We start from the raw sequence: 23221 nt of genomic DNA on the forward strand, positions 1-23221 counted from the left end.
AGAGAAGTAGCCGGTAAACTAGGCGAGGCAATCATTTGAGAAACCAAGGCTGTCGAGTCTGCCAATAAGAATGTTGTGATTGACATAGTCGAAAGCCTTGGCCAGGTCGATGAATACGGCTGCACAGTAATGTCTCCCATCGATGGCGGCCACGACGCTGTTCAGAACCTTGAGCGGGGCTGAGGTGCACCCACGACCTGCTCCGAAACCAGACCGCACAGCGGAGAAGGCATGGTGGGACCCGAAATGGTCAGCAATCTGCTCGTTAACTTGGCCCTCGAAGACCCTAGAAAGATAGGGTAGGACAGACACAGGTCTGCAGCAGCTTGGGTCCAGAGTGTCACCCCCTCTGAAGAGGGGGATGACCGCGGCAGCTTTCCAATCTTTGGGAATCTCAGACGACATGAAAGAGAGGCCGAACAGGCCAGTAATAGGGGTTGCAACGATTTCGGCAGATACTTTTAGAAAGAGAGGGTCCAGATTGTCTAGCCCGGCTGATTTGTAGGGGTCCAGATTCTGCATCTCTTTCAGAACATCAGCTATCTGGATTTGGGTAAAGGAGAAATGGTGGGGGCTTTGGCGGGTTGCTGTGGAGGGTGCCGGGCAGTTGACCAGGGTAGGGGTAGCCATGTGGAAAGCATGGCCAGCCGTAGAGAAATGCCCATTGAAATTCTCAATTATAGTGGATTTATCGGTGGTGACAGTGTTTCCTAGCCTCAGAGCAGTGGGCAGCTGGGAGGAGGTGCTCTTATTCTCCATGGACTTTACAGTGTCCCAGAACTGTTTTGAGTTAGTACTACAGGATGCGAATTTCTATTTGAAAAAGCTTGCCTTAACTTTTCTAACTGCCTGTGTATATTTGTTCCTAACTTCCCTGAAAAGTTGCATATCCCGGGGGCTATTCGATGCCAATGCTGAACGCCACAGGATGTTTTTGTGCTGGTCAAGGGCAGACAGGTCTGGAGTGAACCAAGGACTATATCTATTCCTAGTTCTACATTTTTGAGAGGGGCATGCTTATTTAAGATGGCGAGGAAGGCACTTTTAAAGAATAGCCAGGCATCATCTACTGACGGGATGAGGTCAATGTCATTCCAGGATACCCCGGCCAGGTCGATTAGAAAGGCCTGCTCGCAGAAGTGTTTCAGTGATGAGGGGCGGTCGTTTGGTTGCAGACCCATTACGGATGCAGGCAATGAGGCAGTGATCGCTGAGATCTTGATTGAAAACAGCAGAGTTGCATTTGGAGGGCAAATTAGTTAGGATGACATCTATGAGGGTTGTACCTGGTAGGTTGTACCTGGTAGGCTCATCGACAATCCGTGTGAGATTGAGGGCATCAAGCCCAGTCCGCAGGATGGCCGGGGTGTTAAGCATGTCCCATTCTAGGTCACCCAGCAGCACGAGCTCAGAAGATAGATGGGGGGCAATCAACCCACACATGGTATCGAGGGCACAGCTGGGGGCAGAGGGAGGTCCACAGCAAGCGGCAACAGTGCTTCCGGAAAGGTGAATTTCCAGAAGTTCCTTAAATTTCCTTCACTCTGCGGTCCAACTCATCCCAAACCATCTCAATTGGGTTAAGGTCAGGTGATTGTGGAGGCCAGGTCATCTGATGCAGCACTCCATCACTCTCCTTGGTCAAATAGCCCTTTCACAGCCTGAAAGTGTGTTTTGGGTCATTGTCCTGTTGAAAAAACGAATGATAATCCCACTAAGCCCAAACCAGATGGGATGGGTTATCGCTGCATAATGCTGTGGTAGTCATGCTGGTTAAGCGTACCTTGAATTCTAAATACATCACAGACAGTATCACCAGCATAGCATCATCACACCTCCTCCTCCATGCTTCACGGTGGGAACCACACATGCAGAGATCATTTGTTCACCTACTCTGCCTCTCACAAAGACACGGCGGTTGGAACCAAAAATCTAAAATTTAGACTCATCAGACCAAAGGACAGATTTACACCGGTCTAATCTCCATTGCTCGTATTTCTTGGCCCAAGCAGCATTCCACCGGTCTAATTCTTATTCCTCTTATTCTTATTGGTGTCCTTTAATAGTGGTTTCTTTGCAGCAATTCGACCATGAAAGCCTGATTCACGCAATCTACTATGAGATGTGTCTATTGCTCTGAAGTATTTATTTGGGCTGCAGTTTCTGAGGCTGGTAACTGTAATGAACTTATCCTCTGCAGCAGAGGTAACTCTGGGTCTTCCTTTCCTGTGGCGGTCCTCACGAAAGCCAGTTTCATCATAGCGCTTGATGTTTTTTTGCGACTGCACTTGAAGAAACTTGAAAAGTTCTTGAAAGTTTCCGAATTGACTGACCTTCATGTCTTAAAGTAATAATAGCCTATCGTTTCTCTTTCCTTATTTGAGCTGTTCTTGCCATAATATGGACTAGGTCTTTTACCAAATAGGGCGATCTTCTGTATACCACCCCTACCTTGTCACAACACAACTGATTGGCTCAAACGCATTAAGAAGGAAATTAACTTTTAACAAGCCACCCCTGTTAATTGAAATGCATTCCAGGTGTCTACCTCATGAAGCTGGTTGAGAGAATGCAAAGCTGTCATCAATGCAAAGAGTGACTTCTTTGAATAATCACTTTTTTGGTTACTACATGATTCCATATGTGTTATTTCATAGTTTTGATGTCTTCACTATTATTCTACAATGTAGAAAATAGTAAAAATAATGAAAACCCCTGGAATGAGTAGGTGTGTCCAAACTTTTTTTCCAAGGGTGCTATAGCATCCTCACTACCCCTACTTCCCACGGCTATGTATACTGTATCTATATGGCTCTGCCTCAGTCTAATTCTATGAAGTCTATGGCGAGGAAATATGAAAATCCTTTTGTTGTGAGATGCACTGCTTGTGTCTCATATTCCTTCTGCAAGTTTGGTCTCAAATGCTGTTTTCTGTCTACTGACTGCCAGTCTCCTCTCTCTGTTCCTCAGACGACTCCTTCTCCCACTACTCTCTCTCCGTTCACGGCTGCCGTCTCTCTCTTTTCTACTGGCCCGACGTCTCCGCTGCGCGGCCCGTGAAATTCCTCTGGAAACTGGAGCAGGTACTATGGGAATGCTGCTGGATGAGGGTGGAACAGTTGCTAGTTGGAGCGCTATGAGTGAAAAAGCCATTCAAAAAGGCCAATGCTCACTTACTGCCAGTTGCAATTGTATTGATTTATTTTTAAGACAACTGCATTAAGTAGGGTTACAACCTGATCCCAAGGCAGACTCGCTAGCTACAAGGGAAAGGGAAGACCTAGTCAGTTGCGCAACTTAATGCATTCAACCAAAAATGTGTCTTCCGCGTTTAACCCTACACCTCTGAATCAGAGCGGTGCGCTACCTTAATCGACATCATCGACACCCGGGGAGCAGTTGTTGTGGGGGTTAACTGCTTTGCTCAAGGGCAGAACGGCAGATTTTTCCACCTTGCCGGCTTGGGGATTCAAACAAGCAACCTTTTGGTTCCTGTCGCAATGCTCTAACCGCTAGGCTAGGATATTTTCCTTGGGGGAGTTTGTAGATATGGACAAGAAGCAGGGGGATTGGGAAGAATAGGATTTGGATGAGAGGCAGGGGCAGAGGGGATAAGGGGATGCTGTGGTTGTGTGGTTTTGGGAGGAGGTTGGAGGGGGGACTAAGTGGTTTTTGCTTGGGTTACTGGTCGCAGACCGCTTAAAATGGGTAGGATTATAGGGGCCAAGCTGATACAGATAACATTTGGCAAATCCCTCTGTCTCTCTTTACTTCTTTATCTGTCTCTCTTCTGCGACAAGAACTGTTACAGTGCTCAGTCTGGTGTCATGGATAGTGTTCAGTAGAAACAAAAGGGATAAAACATTTAGAAACATTCTGATATTATATGGGATAAGTTCATGTAGCACATCTAGTAGATGTTTTTGTTTGTTCTGCTGTGTTCAGCTGTTTCTTGACCTCTGACCCATCGTGTCTCCATGTCCTTCTTTCCTCTCTAGGTGTGTGACAGCGAGTGGCATCACCTGTCCCTCAGTGTCCAGTTCCCCTCTGTGACACTGTATGTGGATGGAGTCACCTTCGACCCCGCCCTCATCCACGACAACGGAGTCATACCCAACCCTGCCCCACGACAGCGACTGGTCATTGGCGCCTGCTGGGGTAACTATTTGTTAAACCAAAGACAGGCTAAAACTGCTTCTCCAATAGAAATCCCCAATCACACTTATAGGCGATGTCATGGCGACATTGGCTAGCTAAGCTCATGCGTAGAAACACGATATGGTGTCTAACAGTCATCTGTCGCCGAACTGCGCAAATGAAAGGCACTCCTTCGATATGAAATTGTTTTTCACAAAAATTCTAAAGTTTCAGTTTGTCACTTTAACAAGGTTGGAGTAATAAGATGTTCAGCTACTTAAGATATTGGCTCGAATCTAGGTTGTGCCTTTAGATTCCGAGAAAATAAACAACTAAGGAATCATTTTTGACTTCCCAAACCCCGGCCTGGTCTGTTTCGCAAGAGTTACCAGAAGTGTCGCAGTGTTAAGCCTCTGGGTTTAGAAACTCTGTGGTTAAACCTTACACCACGTAGAGCGGTTCAACTTTACTGCATAGAACCCCTGTCAGCAAATGAAGGATGCCTAAGTGGGTCACACTTTACATTGCAGAGGTCCTATACTAGTGTAACTACCAGTTGAATAACTAATAACATATTTTTCTATAACAAGCTAGTTAACAAGAATGAATTAGAAATGTGACTTTTAATTACATACACATACATAGATACCCTGGAATGATGGCTATGTAAAGTGTTGCTAATGAGTGGTAGTTGATGAGAACATGGCAAGGAAAATATGACAATAATATACCACAATAGACAATGGAATATATTTATCTGGCAATACATTTCTAGAATAGGTTACAAGATTACAAAAGAGCAACGCCTGCCCCAAAAATATATTTTTGAGAGTTGTCACAGTTCACATTCTTCTGCTAATGAAACAGTTCATAGAACCAAATGTTCCAGCACACCAATGAAAGCAACGCACAAAACACACACACGCGCACACACACACACACACACACACACACACACACACACACACACACACACATGCACCTATACAGTGCCTTGCAGAAAAGTATTCAGACCCCTTGGATTTCTTCAAATTGTATTGTGCTACAAAGTGGAATTCAAACGTTTGTAATTATCATGTCAACAGTCTACACAAAATATTGTAATGTTAAAGAGGAAGACAAATTCTAAAATATTTTAAATATATAGTTGTTGCATAAGTATTCAGCTCCCTGAGTTCCTAATGTTTGGTATAATCAGTGTATAAACCATAGCATAATTATTAACTTGACCATGCTTAAAGAGATATTCAATGTTTGATACCAATCACTGCCATTCTTTGAGGCTTTTGAAAGCTCCCTGGTCTTTGTAGTTGAATCTGTGTTTGAAAGTCAATACTTGGCTGAGGGACCATACAGATGTACAGTTGAAGTCGGAAGTTTACAGACACTTAGGTTGGAGTCATTAAAACTCATTTTTCAACCACTCCACACATTTCTTGTTAACAAACTATAGTTTTGGCAAGTCAGTTAGGACATCTACTTTGTGCATGACACAAGTCATTTTTCCCACAATTATTTACAGACAGATTATTTCACTTATAATTCACTGTATCACAATTCCAGTGGGTCAGAAGTTTACATACACTAAGTTGACTGTGCCTTTAAACAGCTTGGACAATTCCAGAAAATGTCGTCATAGCTTTAGAATCTTCTGATAGGCTAATTGACATCATTTGAGTCAATTGGAGGTGTACCTGTGGATGTATTTCAAGGCCTAGCTTCAAACTCAGTGCCTCTTTGCTTGACATCATGGGAAAATCAAAAGAAATCAGCCAAGACCTCAGGAAAAAAAATTGTAGACCTCCACAAGTCTGGTACATCCTTGGGAGCAATTTCCAAACACCTGTCTCCTAGAGATGAATGTACTTTGGTGCAAAAAGTGCAAATCAATCCCAGAACAACAGCAAGGACCTTGTGAAGATGCTAGAGGAAATGGTTACAAAAGTATCTATATCCACAGTAAAACGAGTCCTATATCGACAGAACCTGAAAGGCCGCTCAGCAAGGAAGAAGCCACTGCTCCAAAACCGCCATAAAAAAGCCAGACTACGGTTTGGAACTGCACATGGGGACAAAGATTGTGCTTTTGGAGTAATTTAAAGGCAATGCTACCAAATACTAATTGAGTGTATGTAAACTTCTGACCCACAGGGAATGAGATGTGAGAACTAAAAGATGAAATAAATCATTCTCTCTACTATTATTCTGACATTTCACCTTCTTAAAATGAAGTGGTGATCCTAACTGACCTAAAACAGGGAATTTGTACCTGGATTAAATGTCAGGAATTGTGAATGTATTTGGCTGAGGTGTATGTAAACTTCCGACTTCAACTGTATGTATGTATGTATGTATGCATGCATGTATGCATGCATGCATGCATGCATAAAAATACATTTCTTTCACATTAGGTTATTTTGTGTAGATTGTAGACGAAGAATTACAATTCATTTTAGTCCCACTTTGTAGACAAAATCCAAGGGGTCTGAATACTTCTGCAAGGCATTGTACATACACATACGTCATCTGACACAGAAAAGAATGGCGTTTCCCTCCTCATTCACCTAATTATATTTCTGTGAGATGCTCTGACTGCCTCTCCATACTCTATTAATATCACTGACTTATCAATTATTTAGGCTAACAGAACAACAGGCAGGCCAGACGGTTAGCCTGCCAGTTACACCAGCGCTAATCGCTAAAATGGGACACACTGTCTGCCAATTAGCACTGGAAATACAGTCACACACACATTAATGGCTACTTGCCTGTGTGGCAGTCAGCTGCTGGGAGATAATGAAGGGTATGACACACCTTTGTCAGATTTGCACGTTTATTTTCTATCTTATTCTGTATTTTTTCACTCTTCTCTCTCATTTTCTTTTTCCACTCCTCTCTTGCTTTTACTATCCTTTCATTCCTCTTATCACACCTCTGTCTTTCTCACTTCTTTCTGCCATTCTCTACCCCTTCTCTGCCAGTGCAGTCAAAATTCTGTTTTCCTGTGCTTTATTTAAGTGATAATACCCCAGAAGACGGTGTTTGGAGAATATATTGGCACGGGTGTTATATATCCTCCAAACACCGGCTTCGGGGTCATTATCACTTTTATACAACGGGTATACCAACATATTCAAATAATTATTGACATATTTTTATTAAATATTCATACTATTTAATCCTTCCACAATATATAGTCCCAACACAAATCTAGGATTGCTACCCACCAAGCCAGCTGGTCGTTCGTTCTATCGGTTCGGTTGCTAGGAACGCGACCCAGTCATTGTCTTTTTGTTCTGTATCTATGGACGTTTGTTCTAAATGTTCTATTGCCATACTGGCTGGCAACGTTCTTATCCCTTGCTTGCTAGCTAGCCAACTACGGCTAACTTAGTCACGTCAAAAAGTGCAGCGAGAATAACAGCAAAGTAGCTGCATTTGCATTTGTTTAAGCTTTTTTCTAATGGCATTTATTTACATACATCCATAGAAATTAGCTAATGAGGCGCTATTTCACCTGGTATATAAAATGTGCTCTCTCTTGGGACACTTGTTCAGAGGAGCTAGCCAACAACACAGCTAATACAATCACTTCAAACTGAAGCTGGAAAGACTGCAAACTAGCTGCACTTCACTTCATACTTTTTTTCAATTGACATTTCTTTGTATATATCCATAAAAATGGTGCCAGCTGATTCATGATTTCGACTGGCTGAGAAAAGCTGCCTGCCTGTATGTCTCATCCAGACTCCCGACACGTTCATTACTAGGAGACAGCTGGAGAACGAATTTGAATATTGAAACAATGTTGCAAATGTCGGAGAGACAGGTAGCAAGGTTTATACAAATCTCCGCTGTTGAAAACTAAATGTTCTCTTAAAATAAATGTTAGATCATGTCTAGATGCTTTTTATAGTGGAGATCAAGTTTATAAATTGCTGGGCTGATGAGACAGTGGATTGCGCAGTCAGATGGAACAGAGTAAATAGGCATTTTAACATCATAGATTTAGCTGGTGGTAAGTTTTGGAATAGACACCGGCTGGAATGCGGTTTTAACCAATCAGCATTCAGGATTGGACCCACCTGTTGTATAAATAATATTTTACAACAGCTGATGAAACTAACACTGTAAACGTGTTATTTTTTTTATCAGTGTTTATTTCCTGATAGTTGCTGGTTGAAAATACAATCTACACAGGACCTTCTAATCAGAAGGTTTGCATGGGGTAAATTGGTTAATATACCAATAATAAAGAGTTCCAAACCTCTCTGCCAACAGCTGGTTTTCAGTTTTCCCCTCCCCACACAGACCACTCCCAGACAGTCCTACCAAAATTCTTGAGAAAAACATTTTTTCCCCATTTTAATGGAAATCTATATCTAAATGTTACCCATAAATGATTTTATATAGAAACAACTGCCTTTAACCTTTCTTCTCCCCACAGAGACAGAAGATAAACAGAAGGACATCCTTAACAACACCATCCCTGAAGGGAAAGACACAGGTGACTTCATTTGTTTTTACGTGTGTGTGTGTGTGTGTGTGTGTGTGTGTGTGTGTGTGTGTGTGTGTGTGCGTGCATGCGCATATATGTGTGTAGGTGTTCATCTTTTTTGACTGTGTTGACTGTGTTCATTTTGTTTCTGGTTCTTAGGGAAGTATGTGGGTGGTTACCGTGGCCTGTTGTCAGGGGTGACGGTGCGTCCAGGGAGTGTGGAGCCCCACAGTGTGGTGGAGTGTCTGTACGCCTGCAGAGAGGGGCTGGACTTTGGGGACCTGGAGACCTTGGGCTCAGGCATGAAGGTAACCTCGCCCTACTGTAGAGGAGTCCTATTGATCACTGCCTCACTTGGCTAAGGCTTAGAGTGGGCTTTGACGACCAGAATAATTTTTTTCTTCATCTACAGGGTTTGATAGGTCATGGCACCCAACGTTTTTTTAACCTCTGCTATATGTCCTACTCAGATTGTTGTGTTCAAAAGGGTTCATTTCCCTGTGCGACCTCGGAGCATGAACTCTTGACCTTTGACCTTTTTAGGTGCATGTGAACCCAAGTCAGTCTGCGCTGGTTCTGGAGGGTGATGACATTGAGAGCTTCAACAGGGCCGTGCAACAGGTGACCTACAGGAACTCTCTCCGCTTTGCCACCCCTGGAGTCAGGCCACTCAAACTGACCACCTCTCTCAGGTACACGCTTGCATGTACGCACACACACACACCAACACACACACAGAGAGGACTAAGTGATCTCGCTCTCCGAGGCCGAAGTGAACACTCGTAAGGCTGCGTAAGGCTGCGGGGCTGGATAGTTCCACAGCGTGTTCTCAGACCAGGCGCAGAACAAATGGCAGGCATATTCACTGTCATTTTTAACCTCTCCTTGTCCCAGTCTGTAATCCCCACATGTTTTAAGATGATCACCATCATTCCTGTTCCCAAGAAACTCTGAGGCTTTAAGCCACAATGTCTACCACCCTGTAGCACTCACATCTGTAATCGTGAAGGGCTTTGAAAGGCTGGTTATGGCACACATGAACATCATCCCAGACACTCCAATTTGCATACCACCCCAACAGATCCAAAGACGACGCAATCTAATTTTCAATCCACACTGCTCTGACCCACCTAAGAGGAATGACTACGTGAGAATGCTGCTCATTGACTACAGCTCAGCATTCAACACCATTTTCCCCTCCAAGCTCGAAACCAATCTTAGGACCCTGGGACTGAACGCCTCCTTCTGCAACTGGATCCTGGACTTCCTGACGGGCCGACCCCAGGTGGTGAGGGTAGGCAACATCACCTCCGCCACACTGACCCTCAACACAGGGGCCCCTCAGGGGTGCGTGCTTAGTCCCCTCCTGTTATCAAGTTTGCTAACAACATAACGGTGGTAGGCCTGATCATCGACTACGATGAGAAAGCCTACAGGGAGGAGGTCAGTGGCCTAGCATTGTGGTGCCGGGACAACAACCTCTCCCTCAATGTCAGTAAGACCAAGGAGCTGATTGTGGACCCTTCCACATCGACAGGGCTGCAGTGGAGCGGGTCGAGAGCTTCAAATTCCTGTGTGTCCAAGTCACTAAGGACTTAAAATTATTCGCACACATTCGTGAAGAACGCGACAGCGCCTCTTCCCCCTCAGGAGGTTGAAAAGGTTTGGCATGGGCCCTCAAACCCCAGTGTATCACTGGAGCCGAGCACCTTGCCATCCAGGACCTCTATATCAGGCCGTGTGAAAGGAAGACAGAGAAAATTGTTGAAGACTCATGCCACCCAAGCCATAGACTGTTCTCTCTGCTTCCGCACGGCCACAGTACCGGTGCATCAAGTCTGACACCAACAGGCTCCTGAACAGCTTCTATCCCCAATAGCTAACAAAATGGCAACATGGGGACTATCTGAGTTGAGCCTTTTTTTGCACTGTCTCTCTGTACACTCACAAGACTCTACACACGCTCACTGACACACACACACACATACATAGACTAACTTCATTTGCTCACATACATAACATACACACACATTTATACTGACTACACACTCACATACCGTCATCATATACGCTGCTTCTAATCATATATCCTGATGCCTAGTCACCTTACCCCTATACATATCTACCTCTATCACTACAGTATCCCTGCACATTGTAAATATGGTACTGGAACGGACCATGTATATCGTTTACTTACTTTCACGTGTTCTTCTTATTTCTATTTCTCGTGTGTTTTTGTTCTACCTTATGTTATCTTTAGTACGACATTGGTATTGATTACTGCATTGTTGGGTTGAGAGCTTGCAAGAAAGGCGCTTCACTGTACTTGTCCACATGACTTTAAAACTTGAACACAAACAGGCACACACACTGACAGTCCTCGTGTACATAAACTAGAAATCAAGGGTAAAAAGAGGAAAAGCAGGTAAAAGCCTAATGTCACAAAGAATGCAGCAGTATTCCAGAGCTGTGAATGCAGGTTTACAGGACTGCTCAGCGGGAGAGAGCTATTCAGTGGACGTTGATCTCAATTAACATGGACATGGCTGTTCTGGTCCGACAATTACTTGTATCATATCTCTCATATATCTGTGACCGTATTTCAGCCATGGTGATGTAGCCTGGGTGCCCGTTTGTTTTGGATATTTGTCATTGTCTATCCATTGTTTAACAACATAACATCATTGAAGGTTGTCAGGTACCCAGGCTAATGATGGATGAAATAATGTGTTCAAAGATTCTTATAGAACTTGGGGGTAGAACATGTAGACATCTTTTTTATTGACCTTTTACCCCTCATAGTCTCCATGCACGAGCACACACACACACTGTCACTCCAACACACACAACACTCACTCCATCATTTGCTCACTGACACATAATATGCACATACATTTTTGCTAACTCTACACACACACTCACATGCAAGCTGCTGCTAATCTGTTTATCTTATATCCTGCTGCCTAGTCCCCTATACATACAGTTGAAGTCGGAAGTTTACATACACTTAGGTTGGAGTCATTAAAACTAGTTTTTCAACCACTCAACAAATGTATTATTAACAAGCTATAGTTTTGGCAGGTCGGTTAGGACATCTACTTTGTGCAATGACAAGTCATTTTTCCAACAATTGTTTACAGATTATTTCAATTATATATTCACTGTATCACAATTCCAGTGGGTCAGAAGTTTACATACACTAAGTTGACTGTGCCTCTAAACAGCTTGGAAAATTCCAGAAAATGATGTCATGGCTTTAGAAACTTCTGATAGGCTAATTGACATCATTTGAGTCAATTGGAGGTGTACCTGTGGATGTATTTCAAGGCCTACCTTCAAACTCAGTGCCTCTTTGCTTGACATCATGGGAAAATCAAAAGAAATCAACCAAGGCCTCAGGAAAAATTATTGTAGACCTCCACAAGTCTGGTTCATCCTTGGGAGCAATTTCCAAACACCTGAAGGTACCACGTTCATCTGTACAAACAATAGTAGGCAAGTATAAACATCATGGGACCACGTAGCCGTCATACCACTCAGGAAGGAGACGCGTTCTGTCTCCTAGAGATGAACGTACTTTGGTGCGAAAAGTGCCAATCAATTTCAGAACAACAGCAAAGGACCTTGTGAAGATGCTGGAGGAAACGGGTACAAAAGTATCTATAGCCACAGTAAAATGAGTCCTATATTGACATAACCTGAAAGGCCGCTCAGGAAGAAGCCACTGCTCCAAAACCGCCATAAAAAAAGCCAGACTACAGTTTGCAACTGCACATGGGGACAAAGATCGTACTTTTTGGAGAAATGTCCTCTGGTCTGATGAAACAAAAATATAACTGTTTGGTCATAATGACCATCGTTATGTTTGGAGGAAAAAGGGGGAGGCTTGCAAGCCAAAGAATTCCATCCCAACCGTAAAGCACGGGGGTGGCAGCATCATGTTGTGCGGGTGCTTTGCTGCAGGAGGGACTGGTGCACTTCACAAAATAGATGGCATCATGAGGTAGTAAAATTATGTGGATATATTGAAGCAACATCTCAAGACATCAGTTTAAGCTTGGTCGCAAATGGGTCTTCCAAATGGACAATGACCCCAAGCATACTTCCAAAGTTGTGGCAAAATGGCTTAAGGACAACAAAGTCAAGGTATTGGAGTGGCCATCACAAAGCCCTGACCTCAATCCTATAGAAAATTTGTGGGCAGAACTGAAAAAGCCTTTGCGAGCAAGGAGGCCTACAAACCTGACTCAGTTACACCAGCTCTGTCAGGAGGAATGGGCCAAAATTCACCCAACTTATTGTGGCAAGCTTGTGGAAGACTTCCTGAAACGTTTGACCCAAGTTAAGCAATTTAAAGGCAATGCTACCAAATACTAATTGAGTGTATGGTAACTTCTGACCCACTGGGAATGTGATGAAAGAAATAAAAGCTGAAATAAATAATTCTCTCTACAATTATTCTGACATTTCACCCTCTTAAAATAAAGTGGTGATCCTAACTGACCTAAGCCAGGGAATTTGTACCTGGATTAAATGTCAGGAATTGTAAAATGTATTTGGCTAAGGTGTATGTAAACTTCCGACTACAGCTGTATATACCTCCATCACTGCAGTTTCCCTGCACATATAAATATAGTATTGGATCTTACTTTTTAAATATTTCCTGTATATAGTATACTTACTTACTCACAGTACTTACTTTATTGTGTGTTTCATGTTTCCTATTCTTATTTCTTGTGTTTTTTCTAGAAAGACATTGATGTTATTGATTATTGCATTGTTGGGTTTTGAGTTGGCAAGAAAGGCATTTTACTGTACTTGTGCATGTGAAACCTTTACTCTGCAAAGGTATCAGAGCACAAGGATTTTACTGTTATGTTGAATGATAGCATCCCTGTGCAAGGAGTGGAGCTTGATTTGCAGCCGATATAGGAGTCCCGGCTTTTGCTCAACTAGATAATCTAGCCTTGGGTAAGAGGAAGCACGGTTGAAGCATATACAATTTTTTTTATGCCACAGTGTATCACACATTATATTAAGTTCATGGATGACCAGAAAAATATGTTTTATTTTTGGGTTAATGCACCGCATAGGCCTACACGGGTCCTTTTTTATCCACTTTGTTGATTTAAATATTTATGTACTTTGAAGTGCATGTTGGTCTTACCTATCTATGTACTTTAGCATCTGTTCCATCTGACCCATCGCAGGAAGTGTTGCAACAACAGGAAGTCCTCATTATCTAACCCTGTAGAGTTTTTTTTTTTTGAAGTGGCTGCGCTTATCGTAGTGTTTTTAGATGACCCGGATTTAAGGGACAACAGTGATGTTGTGTTTTTACGTTTGTTTTGAGATCTGTTTCTTTGTTTGTGTTTTTAAGATTAGTCTGATTCCCGGTCAGGAGGTTATTTGCTTTTCTAGTGTGTTCTTCAGTCCGATTTATCAGTTAGTAGTTGGAGGGCATGTTTTTAAATAGTGTTTAAAGATAAGACTAATTTGAGGTCAGCAGTTCTTCCAGATGGCTGAACAGCAGGCCCTTGTGGAGAGTCAGATATAGCAGCTGCTCACTGAAAGAGAGCGAGAGAGAGACAGTATTACGAGAGCTAGATAGTTCCAACACTCACACACTAAACAACTCAAAGCACCACTTGAATCATAAATCAAGTACTGAATCGCCAAATAATAACACAATTTCAAAGTGCTTCTGAAAAGTGGCACAATTAGTATCAGCTACTAATTAGTATCAGACAATACATACAATATCATTATAGTCAAGGGTTTTTCAACCTGAAAATCCACAGGGTGTGCAGGCTTTTGTCCTAGACCAACATTAACACACCTGATTTTCCTAATCATCAAGTCCTAAAACTGTTTACTTATAGAGAAATAAATGGTGCCCTATTTGACCCCCCCCATTCTCTCTCTCTCTATCCTCTCTTCCCTCTAGGTGTTTCAATGAGGAGAGTTGTCTTACGCTCAGGCAGTTGGAGGGCTATCTGGTGGTCCTTCAGCCTGACGCCCCTCAGATCTCCCTGTCTGGGGTCGGCCCCCACCTGGCCCGCCCCGCGCCTGAATTTGAGGGCCCCCGTGGTGTACCCCTCTTCCCAGAGCTGAGGATTGTGTGCTCCCTGTCTCATGCTGTTAACACAGCCGCTCAGGGCATGGAAGGAGGAGGTGAGCCAGCAAAGAGCCCTTCCATGAATACTACAATGCGGGGGTAGAGACTAGTGCATTCCAATCACATCAATCTAATCATTTTGAGAGCATTTTGCCAGCATTTTATGTAGGAAGGAAACCTACTGTACACGGATTGATGCTTCTAAAGAATAATCATGTGAGCATGACTGATTACATATGGACCATTGTCTGGTCTTTGTGTGATCAGTGTGTCGGAACACATTAAATCATCAATCAAACTGTGCATATTTGACTTAGATTCTACCCCTGATCTCAGCCTGTTTTTAATTATCATACAGGGCTGAGGCCTGGATCTCAAATTTCCACTTACTAGCAGTGCTTCTTAGTTATATGTCGGCGGACAAAGAATGTGAAGTAAGATCTGTCTTTCTTCTAAATCAGATTTTGAATTGGGGTGCATGTTTCCTACCCCTGAGAAAGTATGTTCCCAGTCCTATAGTTGGGTTGTTTGTTTGGCAACAAAACCGACACACGCGCAGACTGGGTTGACTTAGATTGTTGACAACATGTAAATTATATTCCGTCTCCAATGTTTATTGAATACATAAATACATTTGTCCAATGAGCACTTGTTGTCTCTCAAATATGTCGTTACAGTTGTTGGTTAGCTAGCTAGCAGGTTTTTGCCATATTAGCATTGACATGAAATCACTCAAAACACCTCAAAACAAGACATCAAGAACAAGAGTCACGATTCCACACAAGGCAGTTTCTTGTCATTGTTGGTAGATATCTGGCCGTCCAGAATCACAACCACTCACGGACTTCAGCCCCATTGAATCGTGCACATCCTCAGCTAGTCCATCTATACATATATTCGTCACTGACCCAACCCCCATCAACTTTCCCCAATGATTGTGTACGTGAAGACTAATTAGGACCACACAAACCCAGTACTATTATTAGATATGCCTTGTGCATCTCCAAGTGAGAAACCTATGTATGTGTGCAATGGCTGTATATTGGAGAGGAAGCACACCACATCTGTGTTTGTCATCCGTTATGAGGATGATGATGGTTATGTTTGTCATCCGTTATGAGTGTATCTGTTATGATGATGGTTATGGACAAGAGCCTCTTCCTGCATGGGGTTTGTTCAGGTCAGGACATAGTTTATAAAGCTGTGTAGCAACAGAGAAAATAGTCTCTGCCAATGCTTTATCTGCTCACTACCTAATCTATTATGTACAGTTGAAGTCGGAAGTTTACATGCATTTAGGTTGGAGTCATTAAAACTCGTTTTTCAACCACTCCACAAATTTCTTGTGAACAAACTATAGTTTTGGCAAGGTGGTTAGGACAACTACTTTGCATGACCCAAGTAATTGTTCCAACAATTGTTTACAGACAGATTATTTCACTTATAATTCATTCACTGTATCACAATTCCAGTGGGTCGGAAGTTTACATACACTAAGATGACTGTGCCTTTAAACAGCTTGGAAAATTCCGGAAAATTATGTCATGGCTTTAGAAACTTCTGATAGGCTAATTGACATCATTTGAGTCAATTGGAGGTGTACCTGTGGATGTATTTCAAGGCCTACCTTCAAACTCTGTGCCTCTTTGCTTGCCATCATGGGAAAATCAAAAGAAATCAGCCAAGACCTCAGAAAAATAATTGTAGACCTCCACAAGTCTGGTTCATCCTTGGGAGCAATTTCCAAACACCTGAAGGTACCACGTTCATCTGTACAAACAATAGTAGGAAAGTATAAACACTATGGGACCACGCAGCCGTCATACCGCTCAGGAAGGAGATGCGTCCTGTCTCCTAGAGATGAACGTACTTTGGTGTGAAAAGTGCAAATCAATCCCAGAACAACAGCAAAGGACCTTGTGAAGATGCTGGAGGAAACAGGTACAAAAGTATATATATCCATAACCTGAAAAGCCACTCAGCAAGGAAGAAGCCACTACTCCAAAAAAGCCAGACTACGGTTTGCAACTGCACATGGGGACAACGTTTGTACTTTTTGGAGAAATGTCTGATGAAACAAAAATAGAACTGTTTGGTCATAATGACCATCGTTATGTTTGGAGGAAAAAGGGGGAGGCTTGCAAGCCGAAGAACACCATCCCAACCGTGAAGCACGGGGGTGGCAGCATCATGTTGTGGGTGTGCTTTGCTGCAGGAGAGACTGGTGCACTTCACAATATAGATGGCATCATGTTGAAGGAACATTTTGTGGATATATTGAAGCAACATCTCAAGACATCAGTCAGGAAGTTAAAGCTTGGTCACAAATGGGTCTTCCAAATGGACAATGACCCCAAGCATACTTCCAAAGTTGTGGCAAAATGGCTTAAGGACAACAAAGTCAAGGTATTGGAGTGGCCATCACAAAGCCCTGACCTCAATCCTATAGAACATTTGTGGGCAGAACTGAAAAAGCGTGTGCGAGCAAGGAGGCCCACAAACCTGACTCAGTTACACCAGCTCTGTCAGGAAGAATGGGCCAAAATTCACCCAATTTATTGTGGGAAGCTTGTGGAAAACTACTCAAAACGTTTGACCCAAGTTAAACAATTTAAAGGCAATGCTACCAAATACTAATTGAGTGTATGTAAACTTCTGACCCACTGGGAATGTGATGAAAGAAATAAAAGCTGAAATAAATAATTCTCTCTACTAATACTCTGACATTTCACATTCTTAAAATAAAGTGGTGATCCTAACTGACCTAAGACAGGGAATTTTTACTCTGATTAAATGTCAGGAATTGTGAAAAACTGAGTTTTTAAATGTATTTTGCTAAGGTGTATGTAAACATCTGACTTCAACTGTACTTCATTTTGTCTCCACAAAATTGTTCCTTTCAACTGTCTGCTTTCTGTCGCTCTCCCATCCTTTTTACTCTGCTTTGCACTCTGCCTTTCCCCTCTTTCCATCCTTTGCTGTCCCTCTCTCGCCTCATTCTCTCCTCCATTCATCTCTCTTACCCCTGGACCCCCAGCTCTGATGTCAGACGCCGTGGCCCACACTCTGGACGGCTGTGAGGTCCAGCCCCTGGGGGAGGAGCTAAACCCAGAGAGGGAGGAGCTCCTGGTGGACATGGATGCCCTGAGAGAGAGGGGTCTGGAGATAATCAACACCACTGCTTACATCGCCATCACAGGTACCGCTCATTTCCCCTATTTGGATTTATTTTAAAGACCCACTTCAGCTGTGTTTAAACTGTTCCCGTTGAAAAACGATATCCCAGGTATAAATACTTAAAGGGTAAAAAAATAAAATAAATCAAGGAGCTGGTCTGATGGGTGCAATAGAGGACTAAAAAGGAAAGCCCCCCCCCCCCACTTGTGACATGTAATGAGGAACCCTGCACCAGCTACAGAAATGCACCTTTTGATAAATTCCATGCTAGTGAAGCTGGAGTGGGTTTTTAATTCCAACAGAAAACTAAGAAAATCTCTCAAACAGAAGTTTGGGAAAACTGCACCAGTCTGTGTGCTGAAGCGCTTCATTTACTGCCCACAGTGACATTCAGTATGGTGCGATTAGTTGGGCTATGTTGCATATTGAATCGCACCTCTGTTTCACGTTCACAAACTGTAGCATTATCTTATTGTCTTACTGTTTCCTCAGTGTTGAACTGCCCCTAAACTTCCTACTCTCCACCTCTCATTTCTTTCTTTCTCTCTCTCTCTGTGTTAGGAGCTGAGTCCATCTCCGTGTATGAGGATGTCCTTCGGTCTGTCCGTTACCGGCTGGCTAAAGGATCGGCCCGCTTTGAGAGGCGGTTCCGTCTGTCCTGCTCCGAGATGAATGGCAGATACACCAGCAACGAGCTCACACTGGAGGTAACTCATCTAACTGACAATAGAGGCTGTAATTAACCCAAAATGGGTGAGCAAATAAGCTTCAAGGGGGTGTACAATACCAGGGCACTAGCTAAGTGTTTTTAAACTAGCATTTAGTGGGTAGAGAGAGAGCACCACATTAGTTCAGTTAGTAAGAGGTTCTGTGATGAGGCTTCTTTTTTACCTCTCTTTTACTCTATCTCGGTCTGTCCATCTAAATATTCATCCATCCTTGCTCTCAGGTGAACTTCCTGCACTCCCTGGACAGTCTGTACCACCCGTCTCACCTCCTGGCCTCCCAGCAGCAGTTTCTTCACCCGTCTCATCACTCTGGGGAGCTGAGCGGACACACCCTGCCTAACCCCCACCGCAACTCAGGTTTATACACACTTCATTTACCTCAGTATTAATGTCGACCTTTTTCGCTTGATTTACTTTTTACAGGAGAACTATGCTCTATATTCCTGAGTACATGCGTTTTGCTCATTGATAAATCAAGACACATAACTTAATCTCATCTATCTGTTTTTATCTCTATACCATCCCCTTTTGTTTCTATCCACTCTCAAAATAGAGATTCAAAATACAAAAAAATCGCAGGTTCATTTTCACCACAAGATGTCAGTGTCACTGACATTAACCTCTAGTGACACCCCACCCAGTGAACGGGACCGTTGTCATCATCTGACACTAATTAGCATAACGCAACGGACATAAATCTTCCTAGAAAATATTCCTATTCATGAAAATCACAAGTGAAATATATTGGAAAACAGCTTAGCCTTTTGTTAATCAACCTGTCATCTCAGATTTTCAAAATATGCTTTACAGCCAAAGCTAGACAAGCATTTGTCTAAGTTTATCGATAGCCTAGCATAGCATTATGCCTTGCTAGCAGCAGGCAACCTTGTCACGAAAATCAGAAAAGCAATCAAATTAAATCGTTTACCTTTGATGAACTTCAGATGTTTTCACTCACGAGACTCGCAGGTAGATAGCCAAAGTTCATTTTTTCCCAAAATATTATTTTTGTAGGCGAAATAGCTCCGTTTGTTCTTCACGTTTGGCTGAGAAATCGACCGGAAATTGCGGTCACGACAACGCCGAAAAATATTCCAAATTAGCTCCATAATATCGACAGAAACATGGCAAACGTTGTTTATAATCAATCCTCAAGGTGTTTTTCAAATATCTATTCGATAATATATCAACTGGGACAATTGGTTTCTCAGTAGAAGCGATTGGAATAATGGCTACCTCTGTATTTTACGCGAGAATTTCTCTGGGAGCATCAGGTGACCACTTGCGCAATGAAGCCGCCTACGGGTATTCTTCAACATAAATGCATAAAACTACGTCACAATGCTGTAGACACCTTGGGGAATACGTAGAAAGCGTAATCTGGTTGATAGGGCATTCACAGCTCAATAGTGACGCATCGGAACGCAGGGCTTTCAAAAGATGAGTCACTTCCGGATTAGATTTTTCTCAGGCTTTCGCCTGTAACATCAGTTCTGTTATACTCACAGACTATTTTTACTGTTTTGGAAACTTTAGAGTGTTTTCTATCCTAAGCTGTCAATTATATGCATATTCTAGCATCTTGTCCTGACAAAATATCCCGTTTAATTTGGGAATGTTATTTTTCCAAAAATGAAAATACTGCCCCCTAGTACCAACAGGTTTTATTGACAGGATGGTGGCTGAAAGGTTCATATAAAACTTTCCTCTGACAGTGGTGCCAGGAGCGGCCACAGTCATCATTATGGTGTGCGTGGGCTTCCTGGTTGTCATGGTGATCATGGGAGTGTTTCGAATCCGCTCCATCCACCGCCGTGGCGAGGGCACCAGGGGAGGGTCTAAGGAGGACAGCGGCCAATGGGATGACTCTGCTCTCACCATCATCGTCAACCCCATGGAGGTAAAGATCTAACTCTGTTTTTGCGGAATAGAATATATTTTTATTTATTCATTTCAGTGTGGAAGTTTTGAGTTTGATTTAAGAGTAAAGACGATTTTAATGTTTATTTGATCACTTCTTTCTCTCCCTCTGTCTCTCTCAGTCCTATGAGTCTCGTATGGGCATATCAGCTGACACTGAAGGTGAGGGGGAGGAGGACGAGGAAGTGGTGGAGTCGCCTGACAACGCCAACGACGACCAGCGAATCATCATCAAGAAAGAGGGCAGAGACGGCAACCCCCGTCGCTACTAAGCCAATCGTCTCTCTCTCTCTGGACGCACCCATTTCTATGGAAACCGCAAAACGGCTCGCCACTCACACACTCTTCTCAACGCGTTTAAATATTGAAGACTGCTGACACCTCTAGTCTATGGAATGTAAACGTACAACAACAAAACACTGTATTACCGCAACATCACAGCACCATTAATGATCTATAGCCAATAACAGTGCATTGAATGTTTCACCACGTAAATGTTCTACGGCACAATATATACAGTATACTCTAACCGCCTGACCAAAACAACCAACAAAAATGGTTTGTGGTGCACTAATTCCTAACTCACAGGGAATTGACATTGTCCTGGAAGTCTGTGTGACACAGGCCGTACCGAGGCTACATAACTTAGGTGTAAAGTTAAGACTGTATATGTTTTATTATCTCTATATCACACTCCAGACAGCTTTTCCCACCACACAAAATGAATATTGAAGCAATCGATTCACACAAAGCCTCGTGTCGGCCACTCACACATAGACACAAGCCCTGATCCTGACGCTATCCCACACACCTCTAGATTTAATCTAGTCGTCTTTTTGCTGCACAATCTCTCTCTCTCTCTCGCTCTTTCTCTCTATACATTCCTCAACTTCCAAAAACATGAACCCTCTCCCCACCAGATCTGACTCCAGATCAGATCCACATTTATAGTAACCCTAATATACAAAAACATACAATTATAAGGTTCTAACAGACTTTTACATACTATGTACGATGTGCTTCACATACTGTACGTGATGTGCTAAATTAGATCAAATAAATTGTCCATGCAAAAGTGTACATTTTCAGAACTTTCCTTTTGTCAGGGTAGACTTTTAATTGTTAAATCGTATTGGTTGGTAGAACCCTTTCATTGTATGTTTTCGCAAGTCAACCAAACAGGCTGCCGATACGGGCATAGAGTAACCTCTGACCCTTACCACAACCCCAGTGACTCGACTGAGCGACCCCCAGCCCATTGCACTTTCACCACCCACCGCTCTCGTGACAACCTCACTACAACAACGACACACACACCACAACACCCGCTGTATCCAGAATGTCAGCTCAGCTCGGGCAGTTTTGATTGTATTACATTTTCTGTACATAAAATTATTGTTATTATTATTGCAGTCAACGCTTGCTCTGTCTGTACTCTTAAAGAGGGAGCTGCATATACATATTATTTATTACCAATTACATTGTTTTATCATTTGACCAGCTGTTGTATATTTTTAAAGGTTACACCATCAGAATACAGAGTAATAATAATAGTAGTAGTAGTAATAAGGATGATGATTCCTGGCTTGATGAGTGTATTCATTTGTGTGTTGAATTGTTGTAATTTAAAATCTTGTTCATATCTGAATTACAGTAAATGGAGGGGACATTGTGATAAATAGCTACTCTGTCTCCCCTCTCGCTCTCACTCCTTCCTTCTTTCACACCTCCTTTAAAATATTCTCAAATCGTTCTCTCTTCCTTATCTCCTCTCTCTTCCCCCTCGTTGTTTTCTTTTCATGCCAGTCCCCGTCATCTCTTTGGTCTATTGAATGTAACCTCCTCCCTCCATCATCCTCTCTCACATCCTCCCTTTGTGTTTATTGCTGTCTGTCTGTGTTTCAATGTGCAGTGATAAACCTGTCAGTAAATAAAGCCTGTTGTTTTTCAGTGTAATATTAAAAATGGAATACAAATTTCATTAATTACTTATATTATTACTATGGTTACTATTGGGACATTAACTGTAATTATTGATACAATGATAACATGGATTATGAAGACTATTGTTATTGATAACTGTCTGAAAACATTTCAAAGTTCATAATAAAACACTGATGACGTCTAAATGCTGCCTGTTTTTTTTTTTTAAGTAAATAATCAATTTGAAAATATTTCACTATCACCATCTTCTGAGCACTTTTTGGATGGTGTTAAGGTATTTTTTTTTTAATCAATAATGACTAATTATGTATACATTTCAATCAGGACTGACTAATCAGAATACTATTATGTTACTGTATAGATGTATGCATTGTATTTTAATCCTAGTACTGAATATAATGTGTGCAATTATAATCAAGACTTAAGAACAAAGACTGTTCCTTGGTAGAAACGAATGAACTTATCATCAGACTGGCTAGAATGCTTATCTACACAGGGAGACCTTGGCCTGGTCCTAAAGTATCTAAACCGGTGGGAACGATGTAGGAAGGCTTGTGAACTATACTGCCATTGTATCAGAATGGAGGAGGGATGGGACAGTTTAAAACCTATGCCGTCATTTTCAGTTTATAACCTGTTGTAAATTGTATCATGTTCAGTACTCTCGAGAATAAACGCTATTGCTTGATTATGAGACTG

General features: G+C 42.4%; 1 protein-coding gene across 2 annotated transcripts in view; it reads left to right on the forward strand.

Moving 5' to 3' along the window:
- The window catches only part of LOC139366708 (calsyntenin-3), a 42078-nt gene extending 18862 nt beyond the window's left edge, over window positions 1-23216 (forward strand). For both annotated transcript variants that reach the window (XM_071104407.1, XM_071104400.1), the window contains exons 9-19: window positions 2971-3083; window positions 3999-4158; window positions 8585-8644; window positions 8795-8943; window positions 9179-9327; window positions 14583-14809; window positions 17791-17952; window positions 18492-18637; window positions 18880-19015; window positions 20374-20558; window positions 20701-23216. In XM_071104407.1, coding sequence (XP_070960508.1) covers window positions 2971-3083; window positions 3999-4158; window positions 8585-8644; window positions 8795-8943; window positions 9179-9327; window positions 14583-14809; window positions 17791-17952; window positions 18492-18637; window positions 18880-19015; window positions 20374-20558; window positions 20701-20850 — 1637 coding nt within the window. In that variant the 3' untranslated portion in view covers window positions 20851-23216. The remainder of the gene's footprint in view (window positions 1-2970; window positions 3084-3998; window positions 4159-8584; window positions 8645-8794; window positions 8944-9178; window positions 9328-14582; window positions 14810-17790; window positions 17953-18491; window positions 18638-18879; window positions 19016-20373; window positions 20559-20700) is intronic.
- Window positions 23217-23221: the final 5 nt, after the last annotated feature.

This window comes from Oncorhynchus clarkii, chromosome 2 (genome assembly GCF_045791955.1).
Source record: "Oncorhynchus clarkii lewisi isolate Uvic-CL-2024 chromosome 2, UVic_Ocla_1.0, whole genome shotgun sequence".
In the NCBI taxonomy this organism is placed as follows: Eukaryota; Metazoa; Chordata; class Actinopteri; order Salmoniformes; family Salmonidae; genus Oncorhynchus; species Oncorhynchus clarkii.